The 26,150-nt window shown below is 37.2% G+C and overlaps 2 protein-coding genes across 9 annotated transcripts in view; one reads left to right on the top strand and one right to left on the bottom strand.

Annotated features, from left to right (window-relative positions):
* Window positions 1-18,271, bottom strand: part of lrmp (lymphoid-restricted membrane protein) — a 23,928-nt gene extending 5,657 nt beyond the window's left edge. For 2 of the 7 annotated variants that reach the window (XM_079868290.1, XM_079868291.1), the window contains exons 1-24: window positions 17,914-18,246; window positions 13,826-14,457; window positions 13,618-13,728; window positions 11,888-12,068; window positions 11,368-11,426; window positions 11,106-11,181; window positions 10,666-10,824; window positions 10,445-10,562; window positions 10,130-10,180; window positions 9,929-10,006; window positions 9,776-9,832; window positions 9,488-9,547; window positions 9,099-9,163; window positions 8,858-8,951; window positions 8,200-8,337; window positions 7,311-7,462; window positions 6,163-6,274; window positions 5,320-5,644; window positions 4,717-4,769; window positions 4,037-4,124; window positions 3,677-3,827; window positions 3,162-3,240; window positions 1,165-1,211; window positions 933-1,015 (exon numbers count right to left, since the gene is read on the bottom strand). In XM_079868290.1, the coding sequence (XP_079724416.1) occupies window positions 933-1,015; window positions 1,165-1,211; window positions 3,162-3,240; window positions 3,677-3,827; window positions 4,037-4,124; window positions 4,717-4,769; window positions 5,320-5,644; window positions 6,163-6,274; window positions 7,311-7,462; window positions 8,200-8,337; window positions 8,858-8,951; window positions 9,099-9,163; window positions 9,488-9,547; window positions 9,776-9,832; window positions 9,929-10,006; window positions 10,130-10,180; window positions 10,445-10,562; window positions 10,666-10,824; window positions 11,106-11,181; window positions 11,368-11,426; window positions 11,888-12,068; window positions 13,618-13,728; window positions 13,826-14,426 (2,938 nt within the window). In that variant the 5' untranslated portion in view covers window positions 14,427-14,457; window positions 17,914-18,246. Of the gene's footprint in view, window positions 1-932; window positions 1,016-1,164; window positions 1,212-3,161; window positions 3,241-3,676; window positions 3,828-4,036; window positions 4,125-4,716; window positions 4,770-5,319; window positions 5,645-6,162; window positions 6,275-7,310; window positions 7,463-7,912; window positions 8,015-8,199; window positions 8,338-8,857; window positions 8,952-9,098; window positions 9,164-9,487; window positions 9,548-9,775; window positions 9,833-9,928; window positions 10,007-10,129; window positions 10,181-10,444; window positions 10,563-10,665; window positions 10,825-11,105; window positions 11,182-11,367; window positions 11,427-11,887; window positions 12,069-13,617; window positions 13,729-13,825; window positions 14,458-14,958; window positions 15,035-15,145; window positions 15,281-17,913 lie in introns of those variants that run through there. The other 5 variants (XM_079868289.1, XM_079868288.1, XM_079868287.1 and 2 more) reach the window with 5 other exon arrangements.
* On the top strand, window positions 15,868-26,150 carry bcat1 (branched chain amino-acid transaminase 1, cytosolic). Of its 2 annotated transcripts, none has more exons than XM_079868293.1 (11): window positions 15,868-15,987; window positions 17,816-17,857; window positions 20,614-20,814; window positions 20,916-21,026; window positions 21,121-21,240; window positions 22,271-22,431; window positions 22,841-22,983; window positions 23,321-23,406; window positions 24,058-24,198; window positions 24,368-24,442; window positions 25,264-26,150. In XM_079868293.1, exons 1-11 carry the CDS (start codon window positions 15,937-15,939, stop codon window positions 25,300-25,302), a joined length of 1,170 nt encoding a protein of 389 aa, XP_079724419.1. In that variant the 5' UTR covers window positions 15,868-15,936; the 3' UTR covers window positions 25,303-26,150. The 2 variants fall into 2 exon arrangements, with proteins under 2 accessions (XP_079724419.1, XP_079724420.1); XM_079868294.1 differs by lacking the exon at window positions 15,868-15,987 and adding an exon at window positions 16,330-16,812.

The raw sequence follows: 26,150 nt of genomic DNA, 5'->3' as shown, positions 1-26,150 counted from the left end.
TTTTCCCAAATATTTATGTTTGCTATGTACTTTTATACTTGGAATATTAAGATATAGAATTATCTTAGCAGCATGCTAACAGCAAAATCCATAGGAATCAATTGTGAGTCGAGTCTCATCTGCATTGCTACTGTATGACACCCAAAGTTGCTACCAAATTAGAGTATTTTTTATATTTTCAGTTTTCATTTTAATTTAGCAATTTTTCTTTTCTTTTTTCTTTTAAATATTTCTATTTAGCTTTAGGTTATTTCTATTTAGGTTATATTTCATTTTTAGTTTTAGTACTTCAATTTAAACTTATTTCTGTTAGTTGCCAAGGCAATATTTCTAGTTTTCATTTAAGTTTGTTTTATAATATTTATATTTTAAGCTACAGTGTTATTAGAGGTTCTTTATTGGTTGGTCACAATACCAAAATTTCAGGAGCCAATAGCAATACCAGCAAGATTTCACAAATCTCAATGGCAATTTCAAAAGCCAATGCTACTAAACACATTTATTTAAAAAGCAAAATATAAATTTAAAAATGAACATTGGCATGCATTCTTCAAGTATTGGTCAATTATTTGCACATTGCTTCAGGTTTTCTAACTAAATATTCAAGTAACAGTCAGTAATGAAAACAAATAAATGAAAAACAGTTGCAGGGTTTCTCTTTATCTTGTCAGTATTGCTCAATTAATTTTAACATCAAAAATAGGTAATGGCAAATCTGTCTTTACATTAACAGACTTCATTTTGACCAAGAATTGCATTTAATTGTTACAAAAGCAGTCGTCTTTATACCAGTACAGCTGGTATAGTTCAGTCATACATTTGGTACATGGATACCAAAATGATTACCTATTGTATCTTTTTTTGTATTAAGTTATTGCTGAAATAAAATACATGTGACATCCTTCAAACGTCAACAGGGAACTTCCTCCTACCTGGTGAGTTAACCCCAGTTGATGTCACCTCCACTGCCTCTGGCATGGCCTCCTCTTCCTCTGCTACTGGCAATAAGAGACTTCTAAACAAATAAATAACAATAAACAATACAACAACTATTTAAGATATGCATTTTACAACACTAACACACTCAGACCACCGATCTCTGCGATTCAAGTGCATAATAAATGTACTGAAAAATAATCAATTTCATAAAGAGGAAATACTCACTTGTCCGATTTTGCAGACACTTTAGAAAGCTGTCCCTCACTCAGTCTCTATAGGTGACAACAGCATGACATTATGACCCAGTGACACTCTGAGCAGCAATATACATATACATTTGTGAAAACCACTATCTTGTGCAAATAAGAATCGTACATGCACACAGTTCCATACCTGTCCCATGACATGGCAGATGAAATATAAAAGCTACACTCTGCTTTACAGAGAGAGAAGTGCTAGATACTTACATAATGTGTATGAGAGCTCTACAGCTGGCAGGGAAAGAGAGAGAGGATGGTAAAGACAGGAAGAGAGGGAGAGGGAGTGACAGAAAGAGAGGGAGGGGGAGAGCACTTGTACTGGCAGAGTTCATTGAAGTGGGAGTGAAAAAGTGCTATACTTGTTCCAAACATACTGATGAAAATCCACACACAAAGCCTGGGCAACATATTTTATCATCAAGTTCATTAACCAGAAGCAAGATAACAATCAAACAACCAACAAATAACAACAACAATGGTTGCAGGTCTGTTCCGGTTGAGTCACCGTTGCCGAGGAAGTAACAAATGCATAATTTATTGGTTAGTTGCAAAGTTAGAATAGAAAAATAATTAGGTTTATGAAAAGCTTCCCATATTTTCTGATGACGTCAAAGGCTGAGCACCCAATCTGTAATTTAGTAGAAGCTAGCCAAATTAGGCAGATCGCACTTGATGTCCAGTCAAATATCTAGGTACTGAATCAAAAACCAGTTAAGAACCACTTATATACACTACAGTTCAAAAGTTTGGGGTCGATAATACTTTTTACATGTTTTTATAAGAAGGCTCTTATGCTTACCTGACTGCATTTATTTGATCAAAAGTACAGCAACATTGTGAGATATATACATATAAAAAAAAATCTGATTTCTGAGGGGTCATGTGACAGAAGTATGGCTACGGTTTACACACACACACACACACACATTGTCAATGTTGAAAACGGTTGTGCTGCTTACTATTTTTTGTGGAAACCATAATCATTTTGTTTCAGAATTCTTTGATGAATAGAATGTTCAAAAGAACAGCATTTATTTGAAATAGAAATCTTTTGTAACATTATAAAGGTCGTTATGGCAATTTATCATCAATTTACTAAGCATTCTTGACTAAGATTATAAATGTCTTTCAAAAACAAGAGAATATTACTGACCACAAACGTTTGAACAGTAGTGAAAAGCAGCCAGCTTTTCTGTATTCAGGCAGGACTTGAATACGAGGCTTTTCCATAAAACCATACCGGACTAATATTAGCTATAGGACCGTCTATTTCTCTTACTTGCACTAATACTGTATGCTACAGTACATATTCATAGAGGTCTAACACTGCCCACTCTCTATGAACTGAAAAGCAGAAAAGCCCTCAGATGAAGTGCAGTTTATTTTGGTAGCACTCCAATTTCACCTGAATATCTCCCATCTTATCATTATAAGTTAACAAATTCCACGAGACAGAGTCAACAATGAGGCAATTAGTACAGTGCATATGTCAGAGAATAATGCTTGGCTTTGCAGGTAATAAAATAGTTTGCATCTGACTCTGGACAAACAAGCAGGCAAATTACACTTACAAAACTATGCTGTCAGATGACAGATGCTTATATAAAATTGCAAAGCAGCTCACACAAAGCAATTCTAAACACAGAAAGCCCAAGAACATCACATCGATAAGAGAGTGGGCACATCCTCTCATGAGCAGTAATTCCTGCTTACCGCCATCCAGAACCCTCTCAATCGGCCAACTGCGGTCTTCCCTTTACGGCACAACAGAAATGTAAGCCTAGCTACTCTCTCACTACACTGGACTGATAAACAGGAAGTCTTTAGCAATTGAACATGACAAGAGAAAAGGGCAAAACTACAAAGTAAGAGAAACACAAAAGGGGAAGTGAAAGAAATGGCTGGCTGCGTTACAAACGCAACAAGTTTCCCCATTGGTTTCCTCAGCTTCCTCAAACTGACCTGCGAATCACTCATGTCGGCTGTGGCGGCCGCACGTTTTGCCTCAAGTCCTCCGTTTGTGGCTGCAGACTGCTGGGTCCTGACCAAGGAGAAAAGAAAAAGTTTTTACCAAATTGTTCTGTTTTTTTTCGTTTTTTGTTTTTTTAGGATGCAGCTGCTCTCAGTAAGTGCAACACTGGTACGTACACTCCATCAGTGTGTAGACAGGGTGTCTGTGCGAGCCTGGCCACACAGGTGCATGGTGAGCATGCAAAGCGAGACTCTGTCAGTAGTAATAACTCCTTAATAAGTCTACACAAAACAGCCCAACACACAGGAAGAGGACACGCATTTGACTAGCAAATGTGATCTTTGGGTGTGTGGGAGGCATTTCGAATAAAAGTAGACCATAATTTCTTTTTTGTGAATCATTAACTAGCACTTCATAGCAGTGCGCCAGAGAAAATCCACAAACAAATGCTGATGTATGGAAATTGTAAGTGCACAATAAAAGGGTGTGGGGTGCAGTGTCTCACCTTCCCGTAATGGAATCACCAACTTCAGGCTGGCCCGTGGAGACAGATACCATCTCAGAGGTCACAAAAGAGGAAAGTTCAGTAGATGAAACGAGATCTTTGACTGAGGTCACCTGTTCATGGGATGTCTCGGAGCTCAAAGATGGGTCATCTGAAGTGAGAGTGGTAGAAGTGTGTGAGGACATACAATATACAATATGCAATAAAATAAATTCACCTTGTCATAAAAGTTTTAATTTTGTGTAATGAAAATCATTTAATTCAATTCGAATGACAAATGAAATATATTTCACTAATGTATGTTACTAAAATAATAGAGAGCATTAAGCAGAGAAGGACAGTGAGAGGAAGAGCTCTTACCAGCACACTGACTGTGGGTGTGAGGCAGAGGAGCAGCCTGCCCGTGGGCGTCCTCAGGCCCAATGCATTCTGGGAGTCTGTCTTCCTCCTGCAGCAGCCAGGAGAAGATTCAGAAGGCCAGTGAAAATTAAGAGAGAGAGAACGACTCCACAAAGACGACATATTGTCTTTGGATACTTTTAAATGATGGACGAAAATACACACTTCAGACATTTGCAATGCAAATTGTGACAAGTTTATTCAGGTGTGATGTGCAACACTGTCAATGTGTGTCTGTGCGTGTACACTTGTTCTAAGTGTCATCCAATTTCCTGCTAGCATTTAGGAAGCAGCATTCCCTAGTTAAACTCCATCCCCCTGACAGCAGTCAGTCACATGTTTGACCATGCCAAACACTAATTGTCCATGACATCAAAAAGAACAATGCAGCTTGGCATGCCTAACACATCACAAGGTCACTAAAAAATGTGTTTTTGAATTTCATGGTCAGGCACTCTGAAAAAGCTTTTTTTAAACCAAATGTATGAAACGCTTTGAACTTGTATAAATGTGCATAAAATGGTTAATCTTGCATCACTGCATCATAAGATATGATCACAAGAATGATAACATATTTACACAATTTACACAAACACAAGAGAGGGACTATGGAAAATGAAGATGAGAAAACACAAATCTACCTTTAGAGATGTGCAAGGCCTCTGTATTCCCCCCACACTCTTAAATGGAGTTTCTGAAAGAGAGAGAGAAAATGGCATTTTCCTCACTGTCATGTCTAGTAGTAGTATGAAATGACCAGTCTCTGATGGTTAGTCGGCAGTCATGCGGCGAAGGATGTGGGGAGAATAAGGTCACATAGTTTGTACTACTGACCAAAGATGGCAGAACAAGTGGAGAAGAAAAGCCAAAAAAGGTCTGACCCTGCTTTTCCATCTTGGGTTTAAGATTCAGGGATGGCTGCCTGCCCTGTGTGACTAGGGATTAAGGAAGGATTATATAGCCTGACGAATCTGACAGAGGCCTGTTGTCCTCTAGATGTGACCATTTCCACTAGACAACTATGACTGGTCAATTGAGATCACAGATTCACATCCAAAACTATTCTTCTTTAGAGAGGAAAACCCTACCATTTATGTCTGTTTCTAAATTTTACCATTTATAAAACCTTCTTTTATCTTGCAATTTCAGACTGTAACGTTAAAACTTCTTCAGAATCTTGTTTTCAAACAAAACTGAATCCTACTATGGGAAAAATAACCCTTACTAATTAATACATTTCTCACCTTGAGATTCGCCGTCAGTGCTGTCATCTGGTAGAATTGTCTGAGAAATTGTGAAGTCTCTTTGTAGCTCTTCGGTTTCTACTCCAGAATCCTGTGTTGCTTCACCTTCTTCCTCAGTCCTTATCGTGATCGTCTCCTTGTCCCTCACAGACTCTGTGTGCTCCTCCTCTTCTTCCTCCTGTTTCAGGGCCTGTAGTTCCTCTTCATCACAACAGAGCTCCTGAAGCATCTCCTGGTCAGGTCCGCACTCTTGTAAAGGAGGTGACTCAGACAACACATATTCCTCATCCCATTCAAGAGAGGGGCCATCCAGCTCTTCCACAACCTGAAGATACACAATAACACCAGTCACATGTCATCAGGTGGTGATAAAAGCTCTACAGAAATATTATAATAAAACTAGGTGGGCTTCCCCAGCCTACCTTTTGGAGCCTTTGGAACAATATGCATTGTAATACACACAAATAAAGTGGATTGGAAAATAATAAAAGTGAATCAAACTCAAGACATGTGGCAAGTTCTAAACATAAGAACATTGTGGGGTAGTTGGTAAACGGCATTTAATCTCTTGAGATAGGTTCAAGAAGAAGTCAAGATTCAAACTGGCTGACAAACCACACTTGCCGCCTACACACAAAGCTCCAGGCATCTTGTAATGAGACTGTAAAAGTACCCATCTGTGATCTGCAGATTCTCGCAAAAAAAAAAAAAAAAAAAAATAATATCTATATTTCTTTTTTTCCCAAGGCTGAATCTAAATCTGTCATGAGTTTTAAAGCCCACATATGCTGAAGCATGTGCAGGCAGTGAAAGAGAAAGCAATTGTTTGATGAGCCTCAATACCTGCTGTAGGTGATCCGGTGTTTGGCTGCTGGCCTCTCTGCTGTCCAGCGGAGCCTTTAGTCGGTCAAGTTCCTCTCGCAACTGCTGCTTCTGGTTCTCTTGTTCTTGTACCCTAAAAAGGCAGAATTCACAAAAATCCAAAGATCGTCTTTCCCCAACTAAACACACTAAAATACAACTTATGCACTAAAAAATTATGTGACACAAAAACACAATTATTCTGGTTACTGAAAAGCACTGCACATGAGACAATGTTAGTAAAAAGATAAAGAATCATATCCTGACTCCTGTATTCAAAGCCTATTTGTGAGGTGCCTAAAGATTCTACTATTACACAGACCAAACTAGATTTCATAGCAGCCTGAAAACATTCTAATAAGCACCATTCCCACAAATCCTCAGTACAAGTCTGAACTGTTCACAAGTCCTTCAAAAGCGAAAGTCGGACATACTATACCCAATCCGCAGGCCCAAGCAGTGTCCCATTGCTCCTTTACCCCAATCTTAGAGCACCACTAGACGGTGCAACCCCTTAACTTCCCTGCCTTCTCACAACAGCCTTTGCCTTTTATTCACACTACGCTGAGTGCCATAGCCTTGAAAACCGTGTTATGTCAGATGAGACACCAATGAACTAAAAACAGCTTGAGGGGGGTCAACCAGAACAGCCCCTTGACAAATGCTTTCAGAGACATTCACACAGACATGGACTAAATTGGTAAAGCCTTGCTCCATAATCCTTCCACTGCCTAGAATGGGGTGATGTTTCAATCTGAATATACTAAAAAAAAAATTTTTTAAAGTGCACTTATAGACGCATTAAAATAATTGCCATTTGCAATCTAAAGGCTCCCATAGTCTCTGTTAACTGTATGATCAAGCTGGTGTTTTGTACTACCAATATCCACTGATAAAATCAAAATCTAAGTCTAAATTAATGGGATAGGTAAATTCTGTCATCATTTATTCACCCTCAAGTGGTTCCAAACCTGTATTGTATATCCGTTTCAAAATTCCAGATCACAAAGATTTCTATTTCTAAGATTTCTAACGGAAAATGTGACTGGTAAATACAGAGAAAAAAAACTAATATTATTTATTAATATAGCTAATAAAAACCATCTCTGCTACTGACTCAGTCCACTCACTTGACAGACAGGTGCAGGATCTCAGTACGAGAACGTCGCATGTTGCTGGCCATCTTCAGAAGCTCCCTCTCTAGAGAGTCTGTGTACTGGTCCAATTGCTCCAGACTGCAGGTCCAGTCACTTCTCCTCTGCTCAAGCTGCACCTCCAGGCCCTGCAGCAGTTCACAAGATCAACAAAAAAAAAATACAATAGACAGTGTACCACTAAGTCATTAATACCAGCTAAATCATACTGAATGTGAAAAAAAATATCAGTTTCATTAAAGACCTCTTAAGGAGAGTCACAGAGTTACTCTGACCCGACACACTACCCCTGTGCATCGTGGGAATTGGAGTGAGAGAAATATTGGCCTATATAGTTGACCACCAGGGACTGCACGTAATGATGCGGTCCGCTGAATACACACAATAAGAGTGATCATGTCCAGCCAGGCAGTTATGCAATGTGGTAGATAAAGGCTCAGATAAGGGAAAATGAGTACTTGCATAATTTTTAAGAGCCAATGTGAATCTCTATATAATGGTATCATGATTAGTTATTTACATACTGCATGTGCATAACTTTTTTTTTTTACAGTCCGATTTGGCTGAAATCCTTTCACCTGTATCTTGAGGTTAGTGTTGGCCTCCTGAGTTTCACTGTTCTCTGTAAGGCTTCTGAATGCTGTGAGAAAGGTCACGCCGACTTCCTTAAACTCCCTCTTCTGGAACGATTCATGTTTGATACACTGTGAACATTCTATATCATTATGAACCAAGATCATACAAAACTGAATTCAGGTGTCTGGTGATGGAGAGCTGACTAAATTAACCCCAGATTAACTGTGCAGGTGAGGGTTTGCTGTAAAACAGTGTGTGTGTGATGGCTGGTTAGTTTGGTTTAGTTTACCAGTCTGCTAGTCAGAGTTTTGAACTCCAGAGACAGCTGCTCCGGAGTCGGGCCTTGGAGGAGCAGAAGAACCTCACGATCTAGAGTCTCATCCAGAGAAGATGTAAAACAGACAGAGGACGACAGATGCTCCAAACCCTACACAAATACACACACACACACACTTAATGTCAGCAATGTGTAATACATTTATGTCAATATATTCAATTATTAATTTTTTTTTTAATATATATAAATAATATATAATTTCTATTTATTGAATAAAATACAATTTAATACAATACATTTTCAAACATATAGAGAAATTTTTTATTTATATATATATATATATATATATATTATTTTTTGTGTGTGTGTTATCACCAATTACGATTATGGAATATTCCACAGCCAAAAAGATTAAAAAATAAATAAAAAAAGAAACTTGTAAAAAAAGCACATGTAGACAGACTCATTGTAAAGCCTGAAGTTTGGTTTAAAGCAAAAAGAGGGTGTGGATTACTGAGTGCACACTGTGGCAGTGGAGTGGGAGAGAGTGGGCGGACAGAGAACAGCACATGAGTGCTGGTGGGAGTGGAGAGAAAGAAACACTCCAAATCGTGGACGGGACAAAGACCAACAAGGGAATAGCAAACACACACAAAAAAACACTACAAACCTCCACGGGATTCTGTGCCAGTGCCAACTCTGTTTGAAGAGAGCCTGAACTCATCTGATTGAGTCTGTAGGCCACAGAGAGAGAGAGACCCGGGCTGCAAACCCATACACACACAGTTAGAGGAACATGTGAAGGAACTGCTGAAGTTTGTATAATGAAGTATAATGTATCCCACTAATAAGCTCAACTAAAGCTAATATTTTCATTGACATGGGTTATGTGCACTTCATAGAGCTCTTACATTGTCATATCAGGCTGCATCATCTGCATTTGACTCTCCAGTTTGTTTTTGTCTGCTCTCAGCAGCTGAAGTAAACAAAATGAACATACACAATTCAATACAACACTCTGGAATAAATTATTTCACTCATACCGGTTATCATATGCACACTTGCTTATCTAGAAATATTTTTTAGGTTTTGAGGTCCCTAAAATGCTTGTGTGTAGAACTACTTACACCACTGATTCAGCATGCTGTCTGTGCGAGAGAGCGAGAGAGAGAGAGAGAGAGAGAGAGAGCGAGAGAGAGAGAGAGAGAGAGAGAGAGAGAGAGAGAGAGAGAGAGAGAGAGAGAGAGAGAGAGAGAGAGAGAGAGAGAGAGAGAGAGAGAGAGAGAGAGAGAGATATTACCTCTGTAACTGAGGAATACTCCACAATGGCCACCTTCAGTTCATCTATCTGTTTATTTTTCTGGAGGAGAAAGAGGGCAGTTCTGTTATAATAATGGATAATACAATTTAACATGATTGCAGGTTGTATAAACATACCAAATTAATAATGGTGACACTAAATGATTCTTAGTAATGACTAAAGCAAAGCCTCAATTCTTCTATAAAGTTATTCAAATGACTTAATTTGTCCGTTAAGATTGTCGTTTCATTTCAAACTTTGTTTTCACGATACGAAAGATGGACTGACCTCCTGAATTATCGACTCCTTGTCAGCCAAAATAGCATCAAATGAATGAACTTGGACCTGAGGGTGTAAGAAAGCATTTACCAATGACAGAGCTAAATGCTTATTTTGGCCTAAAAGACTAAGCAGGAGTAAGTAAAATAAAAAAGGACCTACCTGAAGGTCAGCATTCAGGTCACAGAGGTCACCCATCTTTTTCTGAAGCTCCTCTGCCTCCAGTGTGACTTTCATGTTCTTAATGTGGGTTGAAGGAGAAATGTGAAGGAAGGAAGACAGACAAATAAAATGGAATTATAGATGAGTGAGGATCATTAAGTGAGACTACTTAAATGAATGTGTAGATGTATAGGGCCATACTTCCTCTTGTAGATCAGCAATCTTGGATATGAGACTCTGGTTTTCCCGTTCCTGTGGGAAGCCAGAACGAAGGGTTATAAATGTGTTCATGTTTGTTCTAATAATATATATTGTCAATGTCAATATTACCAGTTTGATAGTGTTCATCTGGCAACCAGATTTGTTTACTCTGAATGATTTAATATCCTTGGGGTATGTAATATTACTAGCCATTTAATTAGAAGCATTATCTGTTTGCACTAGTTTACGAAAGTCTCATAACTTGGCTTCTTAACATCTGAGCTGCCATCAAGGTGAGAGGGTCTTGTAACTCACCATCTGCTTTCTTTGAGCTGAGGCCTGAGCTCGACTCTCTTCTGAAGAGGTCAGGCTGAGCTTCATCTCCTCAACTTCCTCTTTAAGCATATTCTCCTTCTGTAATAACTGCTGCCCCCTGCAGGATCAAAAATAAGGGACGGGAGTGAAGAGGTGAGAATTGATGATGATGAAGGGATTTGATCTTTCAAAGGTTAAGATAAGCGAGACAAAATCAGTACATTTTAGCTTGTGCTTTGAGGTCTTCATTTTCCTCGATGAGTTTCTGGTTGGTGTCTTCCATGTTTTCAACCGTCTGCTTCAGTTTACGAACCTCTTCCTGCAGCTTTTGGTTATTTAGTTGCAGATCTGCCACACAGAAGACCAGATCTGATGTCTCCCTGTACAATACAAACACAAAATAACTCAGAATGCATATTTATATACTTAAATATAATATATATTCAATCAGCTTTATATTTAGATTTCTAACTTTTGTATAAATAAGCATTTAATCATAAGCCTTTAAAGATCAAAAGGTTTTTAAGATCATGAAAATCAAATCGATTCAAGTGTGCCCAAACTTTTGATTGATACAGTTGATACAGTCTCACAAACAACATGAGCACTACTGTTAACGCTTTATCTATCACAAACACACAACTCGCACTCCTAAACTTACAGGTCAGCTCTGGAGGCTTCCCCTCCAAATGCTTCTAGACTACCTGAGGTCATATTCAGAAGAGCAGATCTCCTAGCTAAAGGAAACAAGAGGTGATTGAAACAAACTCATAATAATAAAACATACATACATACATAATACATACATATATATATATATATATATATATATATATATATATATATGTGTGTGTGTGTGTGTGTGTGTGTGTGCAACATATCAACAACATGAGCATTCTGATATACTCCTAAGAAGATCTCACCTGATAAACTGTCCCATAGTTTGAATGATTCCTGTTGGGTGTCATTCTTTGATTCCGTCCTAAATGAAAAGGGGAAATTTGAGTTGGATTTTTATCTCCAAAAAAACTGTCATGGGGAAAATTTTGCGAAGAAAGGCCATTTGATCAAAACTGATTGTGGACTGATAGCAGACTGATGAAAATCTGCAATGTGTCTTTGGTGGGGTTGGCAATGTCTACAAAAGGCATATCGCATAAAGTTGTTGGCAAAAACAACTGCTTCCTGTTAACTGACCAAAACATTCAGCAAAATGAACAGGAGTTCAACAACCAGCATATTTCTTGTTTTTTTGTCCTGTGCAATATTTTCCCAACCTTTTTTAGGCACTGCTCTATCAATAAGGCTCAAACACCCCTTCATGGACACAAAACCAGAAATGTGCAGGTATATCATTTAACACTACTATTAACATTATTAAAATGGCCATTATTACAGTAATTCACTGCGTATCGTTGTTCTAAATCATGGACGTCTTCATACCCCTGGTTGCGACAGTCATCAATCCACTCCTTCATGATGGCATGGTACGTGTCCTGGTCTATGGAGATGTCCTTGTGCTCTGGGTCCAGCATATTGCAGAGCTCCTCTAGTCCACTGTCCTCTGAACTGCGGCAGGTGGTGTGTCTCAAGAAGTCCACAATGTGCGATACATAAACCTTACCTGCAACAGAGGACTCGGTGTTACTATGGTTACAGTGGCTAGAGTCAAAGAAGACCTGGGTCTCGTCAGACGCCATCCCAGCAAGAAAGTTTGCAAATCAACACCTACTTGTTCTGAGTCACCATGATCGTGTGTCTGAACATATCAAGGTTGTATATATATATATATATATATATATATATATATATATATATATATATATATATATATATATATATATATATATAAAAGTCCACCGCTATCATCACTTTTAACAGGTTGTTAAAAAAAAAAAACTTTTCGCATTCATTTACACAGCAAATTGCATTCATGAGAAGAATGACTGTAAATAAAAACGCTTTTGTTCTCTTTTAGCTTATCGGTCTGATCACCACAAACAGCACATAAGGTCAGAGACAACATGAGGAGGGAGCAGGACTTCATTGAGGACAGATCAGAAGGTCTTTGCCTCCAAGTGTGAATGCTGAAAAGCTCTTAGAGGTTACTTTAGTTTAAATAAAACAAAACCACAGGCATTGCAAAGTTGTTACTTAGCAGGTTGTAAAGCTGACTAATATCTGTGAAACAGGAGGAAGCAGTTAAAGTCCACTAAACAAAGCACGGTTGTCTTCAATGCACAATTCTGGTATTTATATCTGGTATACATTTGTGAAATTTCATGTGCAAAAAAATTATCTATTGTCAATAGTATAGAGACTAACTTGAACCCGCTGCAAAATCCCGTGCACAAATCTTTAGCCCTCATGCAAAATTCATGATCATGTGGATTCCTACTGAAATTACTAGATTTTGCCTGTAAAACTTCACAGAACAAAGGTAAATGTAGCTTATTGAAAACGTGAGAACTTGCTTTTACTCCGAAATTATTTTATATTTCTGTTGAAATCACTTAGGCTAAGTCCACCTGTGGTGAAAATCAAGTTTTTAATGTTTATATGTCTATGTGGTGTTTTTAATATGCTTTAAGACAAACCATGTACAAATTCATAAGTCAACACCATTGCTGAGTTTTTTCTCTTTAAAACTGCAATAAACCAAAGAGAGTCTCAAAAACAGTTTGAAATCGCTGGTGTTTCTGACTACCTTGTAACCAATCACGTCAACGTGTGATCGTCAGAGTGGATCTCAGAGCTGGTGTGAGGTGGGGCTAATTTGCATATTCATAGAACCGCATATACTAAATGAGTTACATTCAAACTATTTTAAGGCATGAAGAAATTATTTTCAAGAAAAAGTCATTTTGGTGATCGAAAAGACGAGTTTTACGCCTAAGGGATAAAAAAAATATTAACTACAGGTGGACTTCAAGCTGTGTGGGCTATTGAATAATAATAAACAACAGCAAGATAAATATTTAAGCAAAATTTAGCAAACTTGCATTGAAGCTTGTGAACATTCAGTCAATTCCAGACTGATAAAGTCAAGTCCTGGCCTTCTTTTTCTTGTTAAATATAACAAATTAAGTTAGTAAATGGAAAAAGCAGTAAATGGTAAAAAAAAAAAAAAAAAAAAAAAACAGTACTATACAGTCCCAAACAGATGTAAATACCACTGCATTGTGTGTCACAGGCCTGAAAAATGGTGTCCAACAGGTCTTCCTCACATATCAGACTGACCTCAGCCATGCTCTCCTTCTTGGGCTCAGAGGGAAACAGAGATCCTGTTCAAAACCAATGAAAAGACAAAAAAAACAGTTACCACTAACAAAACATTTACCACATTAAAAAGAGAATTAAAAAAAAGAAGTGGTTCATTACCCTCGCCCAGAGAAAATCTCTTGACCACAAGGGCCGGGTAGGTCAGTTCACCGTCCATGTTAGAAATATCAGAAGAGAAGTTCAGGTTATACGAGAACAAGCCGGGAGTTGGGATCTTCGAAGTCTTCACATCCGTGTCGGGCCCCTCTAGCTGGGTTTGTGTGGAGTAGCGTGGGGTAAAGTTGAAGTAATTGTCCCCAGTCTGGGCTGCTGGGGTGGAACAGTTGCGTCGAAACGGCCGGCTGTACGTTGCTGAGGTTCTCCTCTCCCCAAGCGTGCCTAACGTGCCCAGCGCGCTGGTGATGGTATAGGTGGCATTGGCAGGGGTGATGGGAGCACGAGGGGTGTTGGAGGAAGACCCCAGTCCGGGGGAAGCTGTGGGGGTCAGCATGTCTGCAGAGGAATCGCAGTCAGTCTCTCCGTCCGGTCGGACAGTACGTTTCTTTAGGATGGCGTCCAGGTTGAAGCGCAGCCCCGAGTGAGGGCTGTCGTAGCTGCTAGACTGAAACTTAGGAATTTGATCTCGCCGCTTGATGGTCTGCAGCTTGCGGTGGATGCTGTCCACGGGGTTGTGCCGTCTCGGAGTCACTCCAACATCCATTTTGGAGTGGGAAAACAGAGAAAGCCTCAATCTACAGGAAGGATACGAGTTAATTAGTTCAAAGCTTAAAACAGAGTGAATAGTATTTGGCAGGTCATGTGATCTCAAAATGGCTATACAGTATATACATATATATAGGTAACGTATATATGTTTAATACATGTCAATCACGTCCACAAACATGTAACTGTTTGTAACTGTGTGTAACGTTAGATAGATAGATAGATAGATAGATAGATAGATAGATAGATAGATAGATAGATAGATAGGAGACACAAAACACGTAAAATATTTTTATTAACTGATTTATGAATGTATCGTTACAATATACAATACAAATGTTTCATACATTTTTAACGGTCACTACGTTATTTGTTTTTTTTCTGGGTGACGTGAAAACTACGTCTTAATGTTGTAAAAAACGGCCATCAGTAAAAACCTAACACACTTATCTTATAATATTGCCTAAGTATGATCTCGTGCATAAAAAACATAACTATCAAAAACAGACAAGCAAAAAAAGCAAACCAACCTGTCAAAATCCGACTATTCGGGAATCCAACAACAACATGTAAACTTTATAACGTTATACAAACCGTCACTTTTAAGGTGAAAATAAAGGCCACCTTCAATTTCATGTGGTGTCTCTGTTATCTTTTGAGGACATTAATACGTGACAATCAAATATTGGAAAGCTAATGTTGGAAAAACAAACACACCTGAATCTGTTCAAACGTTGCCGCCGCGGTCGGTTCACAAATAAGTGCGTCAGAAGCGTCACACAGCTGATCGAAGGCCGTATTAAAATCTGCGGCGCACTGACACCGTGCGTCCAATGATGGAACTGCACCTGACAGAGGCTGAATAACAGAGCATTGATTCCTCATATTTTCACTTAAATTAATGGGCCTATTATTAAAAATGTAATCAAATAAACGCATATTTAACGTATGCTATATAAAGATATATTATATATATAACTAAATTACTGTGCCTTTATTAAAAATGTAGAATCCAATAAACGCATTACATATAAGATCCTATATATGTGCACCACGTGCATATTGTATAGATGTAACAAAATTAGACCTATGGAAACCTATTTATTGTCAGTTCAGGTATTCTGCATTCCCCCCTCTGCCAATGCAATGCATAATTACAAAGAGGTGTTTAGAAAAGTTGCAGGTTGCACTGCAGGTTGCAATTGAGTACCTTGGGAGAAATAATAGATAATTAAAAAAGGGGTCCATTACCCCAGGGGACTTCAGTACCCTATCCTGTGCCGTATTTAAATATATTAATGTCCATGTTAACTTTCAACTACCAATAATTTCCCATATTTTCTACCAAAAGGTTTTTTCTCAGTTCACACAATCAAAAGAATTTATAATGGTGGCACATACGTGCATTTCTATACTTTTTTTTTTTTAACATGCTTTGTTTGTTTTGGCACACTGGCTATGATATGGTGTGATCTGTAAGAGGTTTACAGACGGCGCACACATTCATCATGGCGAGCGTTGCATCAGCCACGAGCGCAACATCATCTCATTCTTACAAGGTAAAAGAGCGCGCGCATTCATTAGCGTTTCAACCTTCATGTGTCTGATAAATATGTTTAAACCCCGTCATATTTTACATACAACTGTCTGACTGAAAATGCTCGCTCGGTGGGCATGCACTTTAAACGAGAGATTAACAAAAATCTCTCTGTCTTTCGCATTTTCAACGCATTATTCTGTATTGTATTGAAATAAATAACAACGCAGGAGTATATTTTGTTATATAGAAAATATGTCATGTTATATAACGTAGCCTATGCAGCCTATTTTCTCTACTGGTTATAAGCATGCGTTCGTCAGATGCACGTTGTGGTTACGCGCATGATGCCGTCTATTGATAGGGATACGTCACTGACTAGGCTCATAACCAACATGGGGAAGCAAAGTCCTATCTAATGGTTTTTATTTTAGTCAAATATAAAAATATGTTCCAGTTACATTTGATGATGTACAGGTTAAAGGCACGTACCTTACGCTATATCAATAATAAGCTATTAAGATTTTTGTATTCATATACATTTTTTTATTTTTGTGGGTTTTTTTCTTCTTTTTTTACCGTGGTTGATATATAAAAACTCTTTCAAGCACATTTATATGTTAATTGTTCCTTGGCTATTGTTTTAACGGTCGCGTGCTTTTCAGACCATTAAGCAACAAATCTTCTGTAAACATTGCAAGTGAAGGACACATGGAGGTGCGCCTTTGATTCAATCCATCTGATTGGTCACTAAAAACGGCTCACTCACTCAGATCATTTTTATTTTTCAACTCAAGCCACTTTAAGTTCATTCATTTCATGACGGAACGTGATGATGTCTGAGCGGGTGAGTTCATCAGGGGTGTAAAGCATAGGCCTACTTCATTGTAGCTAACTAGCTAACTTATTAAGGTAATATTTTGGTGGAGATTTTACTGGAGCAGGGGTCTATTTTAAAAATGACAATTCTTGCTTTTACTCCTTACAGTTTAATTTAGACCTCCAAAGTAAAAGGTCAAATTTAGAAGGTCATCATGACTTTCTAACTTTATTATTACACTTAAGCATTATTTTGGATAATTTGTAGGCTAATTAACTGTTATTGAGACGGAATGCTTGTATTCTTGCTCAATACATTTCTAAGGCAAAAATTATACTTTTTAGTTTTTACTCATTCGTTTAGACCTCCAAAGTACAAAGTCCAAATGACACTTTGTATTTCAACAAAAGAACGTTTCGTCCTTGTGAGGAAACGTCTTATTCACACAGCACAGTCTTTGATAGAAGTTATAATTATGCATGTTGCCGAAGACTGGGTTTGCAATTTTTCTATAAACAGCTATACTAATTATAAAGGTCTCAGTGTCAGTTTCAGGACAGAGGTCAGGACATTTTTGGCATCTTGACTTCTTCAGTCTGTTTTCCAAGCTTTTTAGTTTCACGTATGTTTTTAGCTGGATATTTAGATTTTTAAATAGAATTACATTTTGATCTAAGTATATGTAATTATCCAAAACATCAGTTGTTTTTAAATCTCAGCTCTTATCAGATATATGTAGTAGTATGCATCACATGCATACTCAATTATAATAAGACATGAAGATGACTCAGTTAATCTTAAGAATTATGTGATATACTAGATATTTTGTAAGGGCATGAAAATGAAAGACTAACGTTGATCATTCTGGTTTAGAGAAGCCCTGAAATTAACATTCCTTTACTTTTTAAAGCAGGCCTATTTAAAGTGCCAGAGAACTTTAGAAATTAAATAATCTGATTGCATATCCCAGCTTTAACTATGCTTATGCTTATTATATTTTAATACATGTTGAATGTTTGTTTCCTTTTAGGAGCTTGAGAATAATGTGGCTGACAATGCCTCTAGCTTTAAGGTATGGTATACTATACACATATTACAGATTGCCATACTGTAAAATACAGCACTTGCCTTAAACATGGTGTCCAGTGGCTTCATTATGATGTTTGATTGATACTCTACACAGTTAGAAACTCTCCTCCTCCTCAGTCAAATCTTGATTCCTCAGATAAATCCACTTTTGTTCTGGTGTTATGGTCGTATCAGTGTCCACATACTGTTTCTAAAACATTCTCAACATAGCAAAGGAGCATTTTGAGTCCGAGTGTCTTGTGTTGAAATGTGGTAGACCTCTTTCATAGATGGCATATTTTGGCTGTCATGACTCCAAAATGTGACCCTGGACCCCTCTTTTTGGCAGTTAGCAGAAGGGCCCTTGCTCTTCCAAGAGGTCCCGTGCTGAGTAAAACAGAATCCAGTCTCTCAGATCACTGTAAGTCCTGTCAATCAAGCTTGGCTTGGCTTTGGACATGCCCTCTGTCTCTACCTTTCTGTGACTCAGGTGGTGATTAAGGTCTTTTCAACACATGCTAAATCACACCATTGCCTTAAAGACGACATGGAATTGTCTGATATCTGCAATCATGCCTCAGGCTCACATAATGAGTCCATTTATGGATGAGAGAATATCTCATTTTAAAACAGTATATTGTAACTTTGGGTCAGTTTTTTCTCTATGTTACAATTAATGGGGAGTGAAGATTCCAAGCTTCAAAATGGAAACGATACAACTTCAAAATTTGCTATATTTTAAACTATATGTCATATGTGACCCTGGACCACAAAACCAGTCACATGGCTACATTTTTTGAAATTGAGATTTATACATCACCTGAAAGCTGAATAAATAAGCTTTTCATTGATGTATGGTTAGGATAGGACAATATTTGGCCGAGATACAACTATTGTTGTGAAAATCTGGAATCTGAGGGTGCAAAAAAATCTAAACATTGAGAAAATCGCCTTTAAAGTTGTCCATTTATGTTCACGATTTTGCTGCATTCACTCACAAAAATAAATGTTTTCTATATTTACGATAGGAAATGTACAAAATATCTTCATGGAACATGATCTTTACTTAATATCCTAATGATTTTTGCCATAAAAGAAAAATCGATCATTTTGACCAATACAATGTATTGTTGGCTATTGCCACAAATATACCTGTGCAACATGTGTTTTGTGATCCAGGGTCACATATAATAGCTGTGTGTGGAACAGATTGAAATTAAAGTCACTGAGTTGAACTTGAACAAATCATTCAATCCAGATCAGTTGATTTAATGAAAGTCCACAAATCAGGCATTTATATTTTAAATAGGGCACACTTGAAATATACGGTATGATACTGACATATTTGCATCCGTGCTCAAGTCACTATTCATTGTAATTGCTTTGGAAAGAGCAACAAGTACATTCTGCAAAATGTCTCTTTTTGTGTTTAAGAGACTAATTAATTTATTGAAGTGCTCGAATTATTCATTTATATTTCGATGCATTTTGCATTCAACACTGCACTCACTTTGTTCACAAAAGCCAAAGAGTTTTTCTCAATCTCTTATCATTTCCATCACTAGTTCTGCGTTCTTGGAAAAGTTTTCCAAGCGAACACAAAAGTGAACCCAAATTTAAAAAAAATGTGCAAGTTTTGCAAGTGAACACAAAAGCATTGAAATATAATTTTGTCCTCCAATCTCGTATCTTTTCCATCATCATGTCCTCACTGGGGCTCTGTATGATGGATCGCACTGACATTTTTGGGCGGACTATTTCTTTGAGACAGTGCATGCTCTTAATTTAATCATTTCAAGAGCACATAGCATTAGTTGAATATCAGATGTCATTAAACAGAAATAAGTGTTTGTCTATTGATGAGGATAATCACATTTAAGCCTCTTGAAGGGACTGAGGACTGTAGTGGATGAGGTCACACAAGGCACTGAAGGCGGTGAATTGATGATGGCCACACTGCAGCTCTCACTACAGTGTAACCTAAACGAAATGATAGATTTTCAAGGAAGCAATGTGTCTTATCATTCTAAGTAAAAGTACTAATTAGTATAGACCTGAAAACACTGTCATCGATGACAAGCACTTCTGTTGACCATTATAAATCCGCCACATGATTGCTCTCGAGACTCAGCTGAGATTACAGACAGTTGTTCAATTGGATCTAGCATATTTATAGTCAGGTACTCACAAAGCACTCATAAACTGAGGTGTCAGACAGCACAGTCTTCATATTAGCACTGATTTACAAGTCAGCACCTTGAAAGTGAAGCACCTCAGATATGCATTGTCTCAAGAGCTGATTTTATTTTAATTGATTGTCCATGAATTAGACAGATGTCCAAAACTGCAGGGCTCAAAAAGTATTTGGATAGATAGATAGATAGATAGATAGATAGATAGATAGATAGATAGATAGATAGATAGATAGATAGATAGATAGATAGATAGATAGATAGATAGATAGATAGATAGATAGATAGTCGCTGCCTGTGCTGTGGACAGTCTCAGTTTAACAAACACAACATTGTGGTGCACCTTTCCACCATAATCCTGGATTACAGAGGGCTGCTGAAGGAACATGTAATCCGTGAGAGTGTCTAATCTCAGGGTTTTTAGTGCATTTCCGTCAGGGAGAGAGATCCATAGAACTAAATAGAGGGATAGAGGGATGGCTTTCACAGACTGACCCTATTCTGTGTCTGTCTTGGTTGGTGTATTATGTCATCTGATGCTGATTATTTTTGGCCGCATTCTGTTTAGGCCGCAGACACAGTGACACAGTTAGCAAAGACCCATAAGCCAAAACCTGATCTGAATGGCCTGATGTTTGGGACTGTTTTCACTGACCACATGCTGACCATCGAGTGGAGTCTTGAGGAAGGCTGGCAAAAGCCGCATATCCAGCCTTTTGGGAATCTGTCCATACATCCAGGCTGTTCTGCCTTGCATTACGCTATTCAGGTGTGTCCTCGTCATCTGTGTGGTTAGACATCAAATAAAATCATTTGACTTCCATGGCTATTTATGATTTATGTTAAAATGTAAATGCATACTGTGTGCAGCTTTTTGAGGGTATGAAGGCATACCGGGGGCCAGATAACAAAGTGCGTCTCTTCAGACCCATGATGAACATGAAGCGCATGCAGAAGTCCGCCCACAGGGCCTGTCTGCCTGTAAGATCGACATCTCTCCGTCACATTCAGTATATAATTACGATAGCGACACTAAACTGCAGTTCTGTTTCTCATTTTCTTTGTTTATCTGTAGAGTTTTGATGGTGCAGAGTTGTTGGAGTGCATCAGGAAGTTGGTGGAGGTGGATCAGGACTGGGTTCCTGACTCAGACTCAGCCAGTTTGTACATCCGCCCCACCTTCCTGGGCACAGAGGTTATAGCTACACAAAACCACCATTCTTGCAATAAACTCATTATTTTCAGACTTTTATTTATTGTATATTTTATAAATATACTATATATACTACTTTTTTTAATTTAAAATGGAGTTTAAAAGGAAAAGTGTTAATATGTCAATCAGAACACAAATATACAAGATTTATTATTTATTTGTTAATTAATTCTGCTTAATATACCTGATTATAGTTAATTAATATCTAATATAAATAATGATATTTAATTAATCAATATAACAATGGACATGCCTTTTTTAAATATATTTTTTTAATTTTATATATTTGCTCTCATAATATAACACTTAAGTTTGCTCATACATTTGTGTATTTATTTATGTATTTTTATTCTGTTGCTCTGACAATATTTTGCCACAATACAAAAATTATACATTTATTTAAATTATGTATATTTTATTTTTTAGACATGTTTATGTGTAAAAAAACATTTTTTAATTTAACAAAAAAAATAAATTTGACAAAAGTATTGGAATGTAAAATAATAATTTATTGAATATAATGATATTATAATTTTAACTGCTGGTAATTTAGTGTAATATTATACTGTAAAAAACTATAACTACAACTCCATAATATATGTTCATGGATATAAATCTATGCAGTGTTGGGGTAGTAACGCATTACAAGTAACTTGAGTTACGTAATCGGATTACTTTTTTCAAGTAACTAGTAAAGTTTACAACAAAATATCATAATAAAGTAACACAAGTTACTTTGTTTGCCCATTATTGATTGAGAGCTCTCTTGTCCCCATGTTGGAAAAAAATCAGGAGTAACGTAACGCTTTACTTTTCTTAAAAAGTAACTAAGTAACATGATTAGTTACTTTTTAAGGGAGTAACGCAATATTGTAATGCATTACTTTTCAAAGTAACTTTCCCCAACACTGAATCCATGACAGCTATAAATTCAAAAACCTATACATTTGCATTACATGAACACATGAAGGCTTGTAACCAATATTCTCTTTACACATGCGTGTGTGAACAGCCCACCCTTGGTGTGAAGAAGCCCTCTACTGCATTGCTGTTCGTCATCCTCAGTCCTGTGGGCTCTTACTTCAGCACAGGAGCTAAACCAGTATCTCTGTGGGCCGACTCTAAATACATCCGAGCTTGGAGAGGAGGGACAGGAGACTGCAAGATGGGAGGGTAAGCAACTCAACAAGAGATATTTCACTGTGTTTGTTTGTGTGTGTCTACATGACTCAGTATTTTACTACAAAACAACCATTCATAAATGAATGAGGAGCACTGTTGCACACTTATTGGCACGTTCTTACCCTTGATCCAAATCCTGCAAGCTTGATTTAATTTTGAAAGCCTCATAGTAAACTTTCGGATTTGTGTGTGCTAATAGCCACGTTTTAAGTCTGTGATATTTGGCTCACGTGGCTCAAAACTTCTCACATGAGAACAGAACTACAGTAGTTTTAGCAATGCAGCCAGTGCTTTAACAGCCTCTGAAGGGAGGATGATGCAACGGGACAATATGGTTTTGCAAGGTGAAGATCTCTGATTGTGAAGAAGATACAGTGTGTGAAACCTGCATTTTTTTTAGGAACTATGGAGCATCTATATATGCCCAGTATGAGGCAGTGGATTACGGCTGTCAGCAGGTTCTGTGGCTTTATGGGGACAACCATCAGATCACAGAGGTCGGCACCATGAACCTTTTCCTCTACTGGATCAATGAGAAAGGAGGTGATGACTGTTGATAATCAAACATTTGTGAAAAGTTACTCTTTCACTCTGTGTTTGATAGATTGTGTATGTATATTTGCTTTAACAGGCAATATAGAGTATGCGGATGTCAAAGTATATGGAGCTCAATGTAAATTTGCAGGACCTTCAAAAGGCTACAAATCAATAAGGATTTATATTCTCATTCTCTGCCTTGGTGCAGGTCACTAAAGACCTCTAGTGGTCAAAAGGAAATTGACACTTTAAAACAACTTTGCCATGTCTTTATAAGAGACACAAATGTTATTTAAGCAAACCTTTAGAATGGAAAACCTATGGATTTTTTTTTTCTTTCCAGAGGAGGAGCTCGCAACACCACCTCTAGATGGCATAATTCTGCCAGGCGTTACACGGCAAAGCATCCTAGAACTTGCACGCAAATGGGTAAAAACTGTCAAAACCATACTGTCAGATACAAAATGTGTAAAAATGTATCTTCAAGGGTACAACAGCTTGTCACTGGGGTGGGGAATTACCTTTAAAAAGGGACCACTTTGTACCTTATCTACCGTTAAAATGTGCATATTAGTGCCTTAGACTAGTAATATCTACGAACCTTTTAGGGGTAAATAAAAGGTAATACGGTATAAAGTTAATAAGGCGCAAAAATAAGCTATAAAGTTGTCTCTTTAAGGGTACTGCACCAGTGAAATGCTGTTGTACCGCTAAAGGTGTCACAGCCATAATTGGATAGTTGTGAGGCAGGATCTATTCATTTTATTCAATATTTAATCAGAACAACCAGCACACAGAAGAACAGGACTAACACAACATAGACGCAAACAGACAAAAATCAACTGAGGGCTATTTATACACAGGTTAAGGGACGGGAGAAAACAAGGAGCAGGTGAAATTAATCAGTTAACAAATGAGTAACCATAGAAACAAATGGGAACATACTTAGAAACCAAGACAAGAACTAACACATGAAAAATAGAATCACGTGAACATTTTGCATATATTTTTTATTCTTTTTTGTGTTTTTGTCTTGCATATGTTTGGTTCAAATTGTTTGTTTTTCATTTTTATGAACAGAGTGAGTTTAAAGTGTCCGAGCGCTATTTGACCATGGCCGATCTTCAGCAGGCTTTGGAGGAAAACCGAGTGAGGGAGATGTTTGGTTCTGGAACAGCTTGTGTCGTTAGTCCAGTTGGCAGGATCTTATATCAGGGAGAGGTGAGTTTAGTTTGTTTTGGATGGTATGAGCACCGCACGCTAGTTCATTATCAAAATATGTAGGCGAATGAACAGATATCCACTTCTGGGTCAAAAACTTGGCCAATTTTTTTGTTTTTTTACTAAGATTTTCCACATGTTTTTCTTATACTAATCTTCTGCCCATTAGAATCTACATATTCCATGTGAGGGAAGCCTCCCTCCACTTGCCTCCAGACTGTTAAAGGAGCTCACAGATATTCAGGTAAGACACCACACACAAACACACACACACTACAATGTTTTATAGCCCTATATAATGTATGTTAGAGTGTTATTCGTAACAGTATACTGTTTAGTAATCAATATTGTAATCAGTATTGCACAAGTAAAACATATCTCCTCTCTGGTTATGTCTTGATCTGCATGGTTGATAACACTTTCTTCAACTTAGCTTAATGACCTCAGTACATGCGCTCTTAAAAGCAAAATAAATAAATAAAAAAACAGTGAAATCAGTGAAATAGAAATAAAGCAAAATAGATTGTCATTCAGTGTTATATTAACTGGAAAACAAATACATTCATACTTGGTTAGTTTAGAAATTGTGTCAGGAATTTAATTATTTTACTGCCATGCATGGGGATATTTTGTTTAGATTTTTCCTGTAGTTTGCAGTTTATTTATTTATTCCTTCATTCATTCTGCATAATATACCTGTTAATATTTAAGTAATATATAATATTAATAATAATAACATATAATAATATAAATATTTGCATATTTTTTTAAGTTTTCTCATACATACTAGCCCTTAGATTTTTGTTCATTTGTTGTGCTGGTCATCATGAACCACCCAAAAATGTTGGCTAAAAATTGTGCTGCTTCTCCCACGTGTGGTGAAATGGAAGAATTGGGATATTTTTGTTTTTTTAGGTTTTTAATTTAATGTATTCTCGCAAACAACTCTTAACAAGTAAAAAAAATTAACCCCACTTTTCTATACCCCCATCCCAACCCACGTGGGACAAATAGAATTATGAGGTTTTGGGTGTGATATTTTGTAACATATTTGCCTTGTTGCAGTATGGACGGACCCCCAGTGACTGGTCTTGCGTCGTATAAAGGAACCTCACTGTTGTCAACATACACAAGCTCTTCAATGCGTTGTAAAACATGCACATTACACAACAAAAGCTTTATTTGTGGATACATGGAATAATTACCTGCCACGTAGATGTATTTTTGGTTTTGAACAAAGTTTACCAGCTAACTAAAATCTAGACTAGCAATATTGTGTTGCTCTTTATGAGACTACACCACTCAGATGCCTCTATATGGTCACATTTTCTCAATACAGTTTATTCTAATAATCAGTAATAAGCAAATAACAGTTCGTGACCAGCTGTTTCATTAATAATATAGCTGAGGTGTATGAGATATTTCCTCACTGTATAGTTTATTGATGCTGTTGATAATATGATAATATGCCATTTCTGTCGTATTGCACAAGCTCTTTAAATTTCTGAAAGACATTTATAGATATTTTAAGGGAGTGTGTTTTTGTGGTAGAACTTTATTTTTTAAAGAAATTTCAATGTTTAATGTGTATACCACCAAGAAATGTTTTTGTTGTAATGTTTAATAGCTGATAATAGTGATTATTACAGCTATTGTGTTTAAAACTCTTGCAGTCTATGTGCACAAGCTTAGAGTTGTATTATATTTGATGGAGAACATTTTTGCACTCAAAAAATGGAACCTTAAAATCCACATTATATTTGTTTGTAGATGCTTGTATGATCAAACAAAGTGATCCCTCATTTAATATGAAATAGAAATAAGATTTTAACAGTTACATAAGCACAAATAAATTAAATGATAGACATTTAGAGATGCGTAATACTATAGATATAGTATGGAGTATTTTGTGATGTGAAACCAGATATATATATAAAACATGAATGCATCAT

Source organism: Squalius cephalus (genome assembly GCF_949319135.1).
Source record: "Squalius cephalus genome assembly, chromosome: 4".
Taxonomy (NCBI): Eukaryota; Metazoa; Chordata; class Actinopteri; order Cypriniformes; family Leuciscidae; genus Squalius; species Squalius cephalus.
The sequence above is the reverse complement of the archived record's forward strand: the minus strand, read 5'-3'. Positions and strand labels throughout refer to the sequence as shown.

Bases quoted from the DNA above. Each gene is read 5' to 3' on its own strand.
- bcat1 (XM_079868293.1), top strand. From the start codon at position 15,937: ATGGCGAGCGTTGCATCAGCCACGAGCGCAACATCATCTCATTCTTAC. The intron at 15,988-17,815 runs GTAAAAGAGCGC...GTTTCCTTTTAG, and splicing joins CATCATCTCATTCTTACAAG to GAGCTTGAGAATAATGTGGC. The intron at 21,241-22,270 runs GTTATAGCTACA...GTGTGTGAACAG, and splicing joins CCACCTTCCTGGGCACAGAG to CCCACCCTTGGTGTGAAGAA.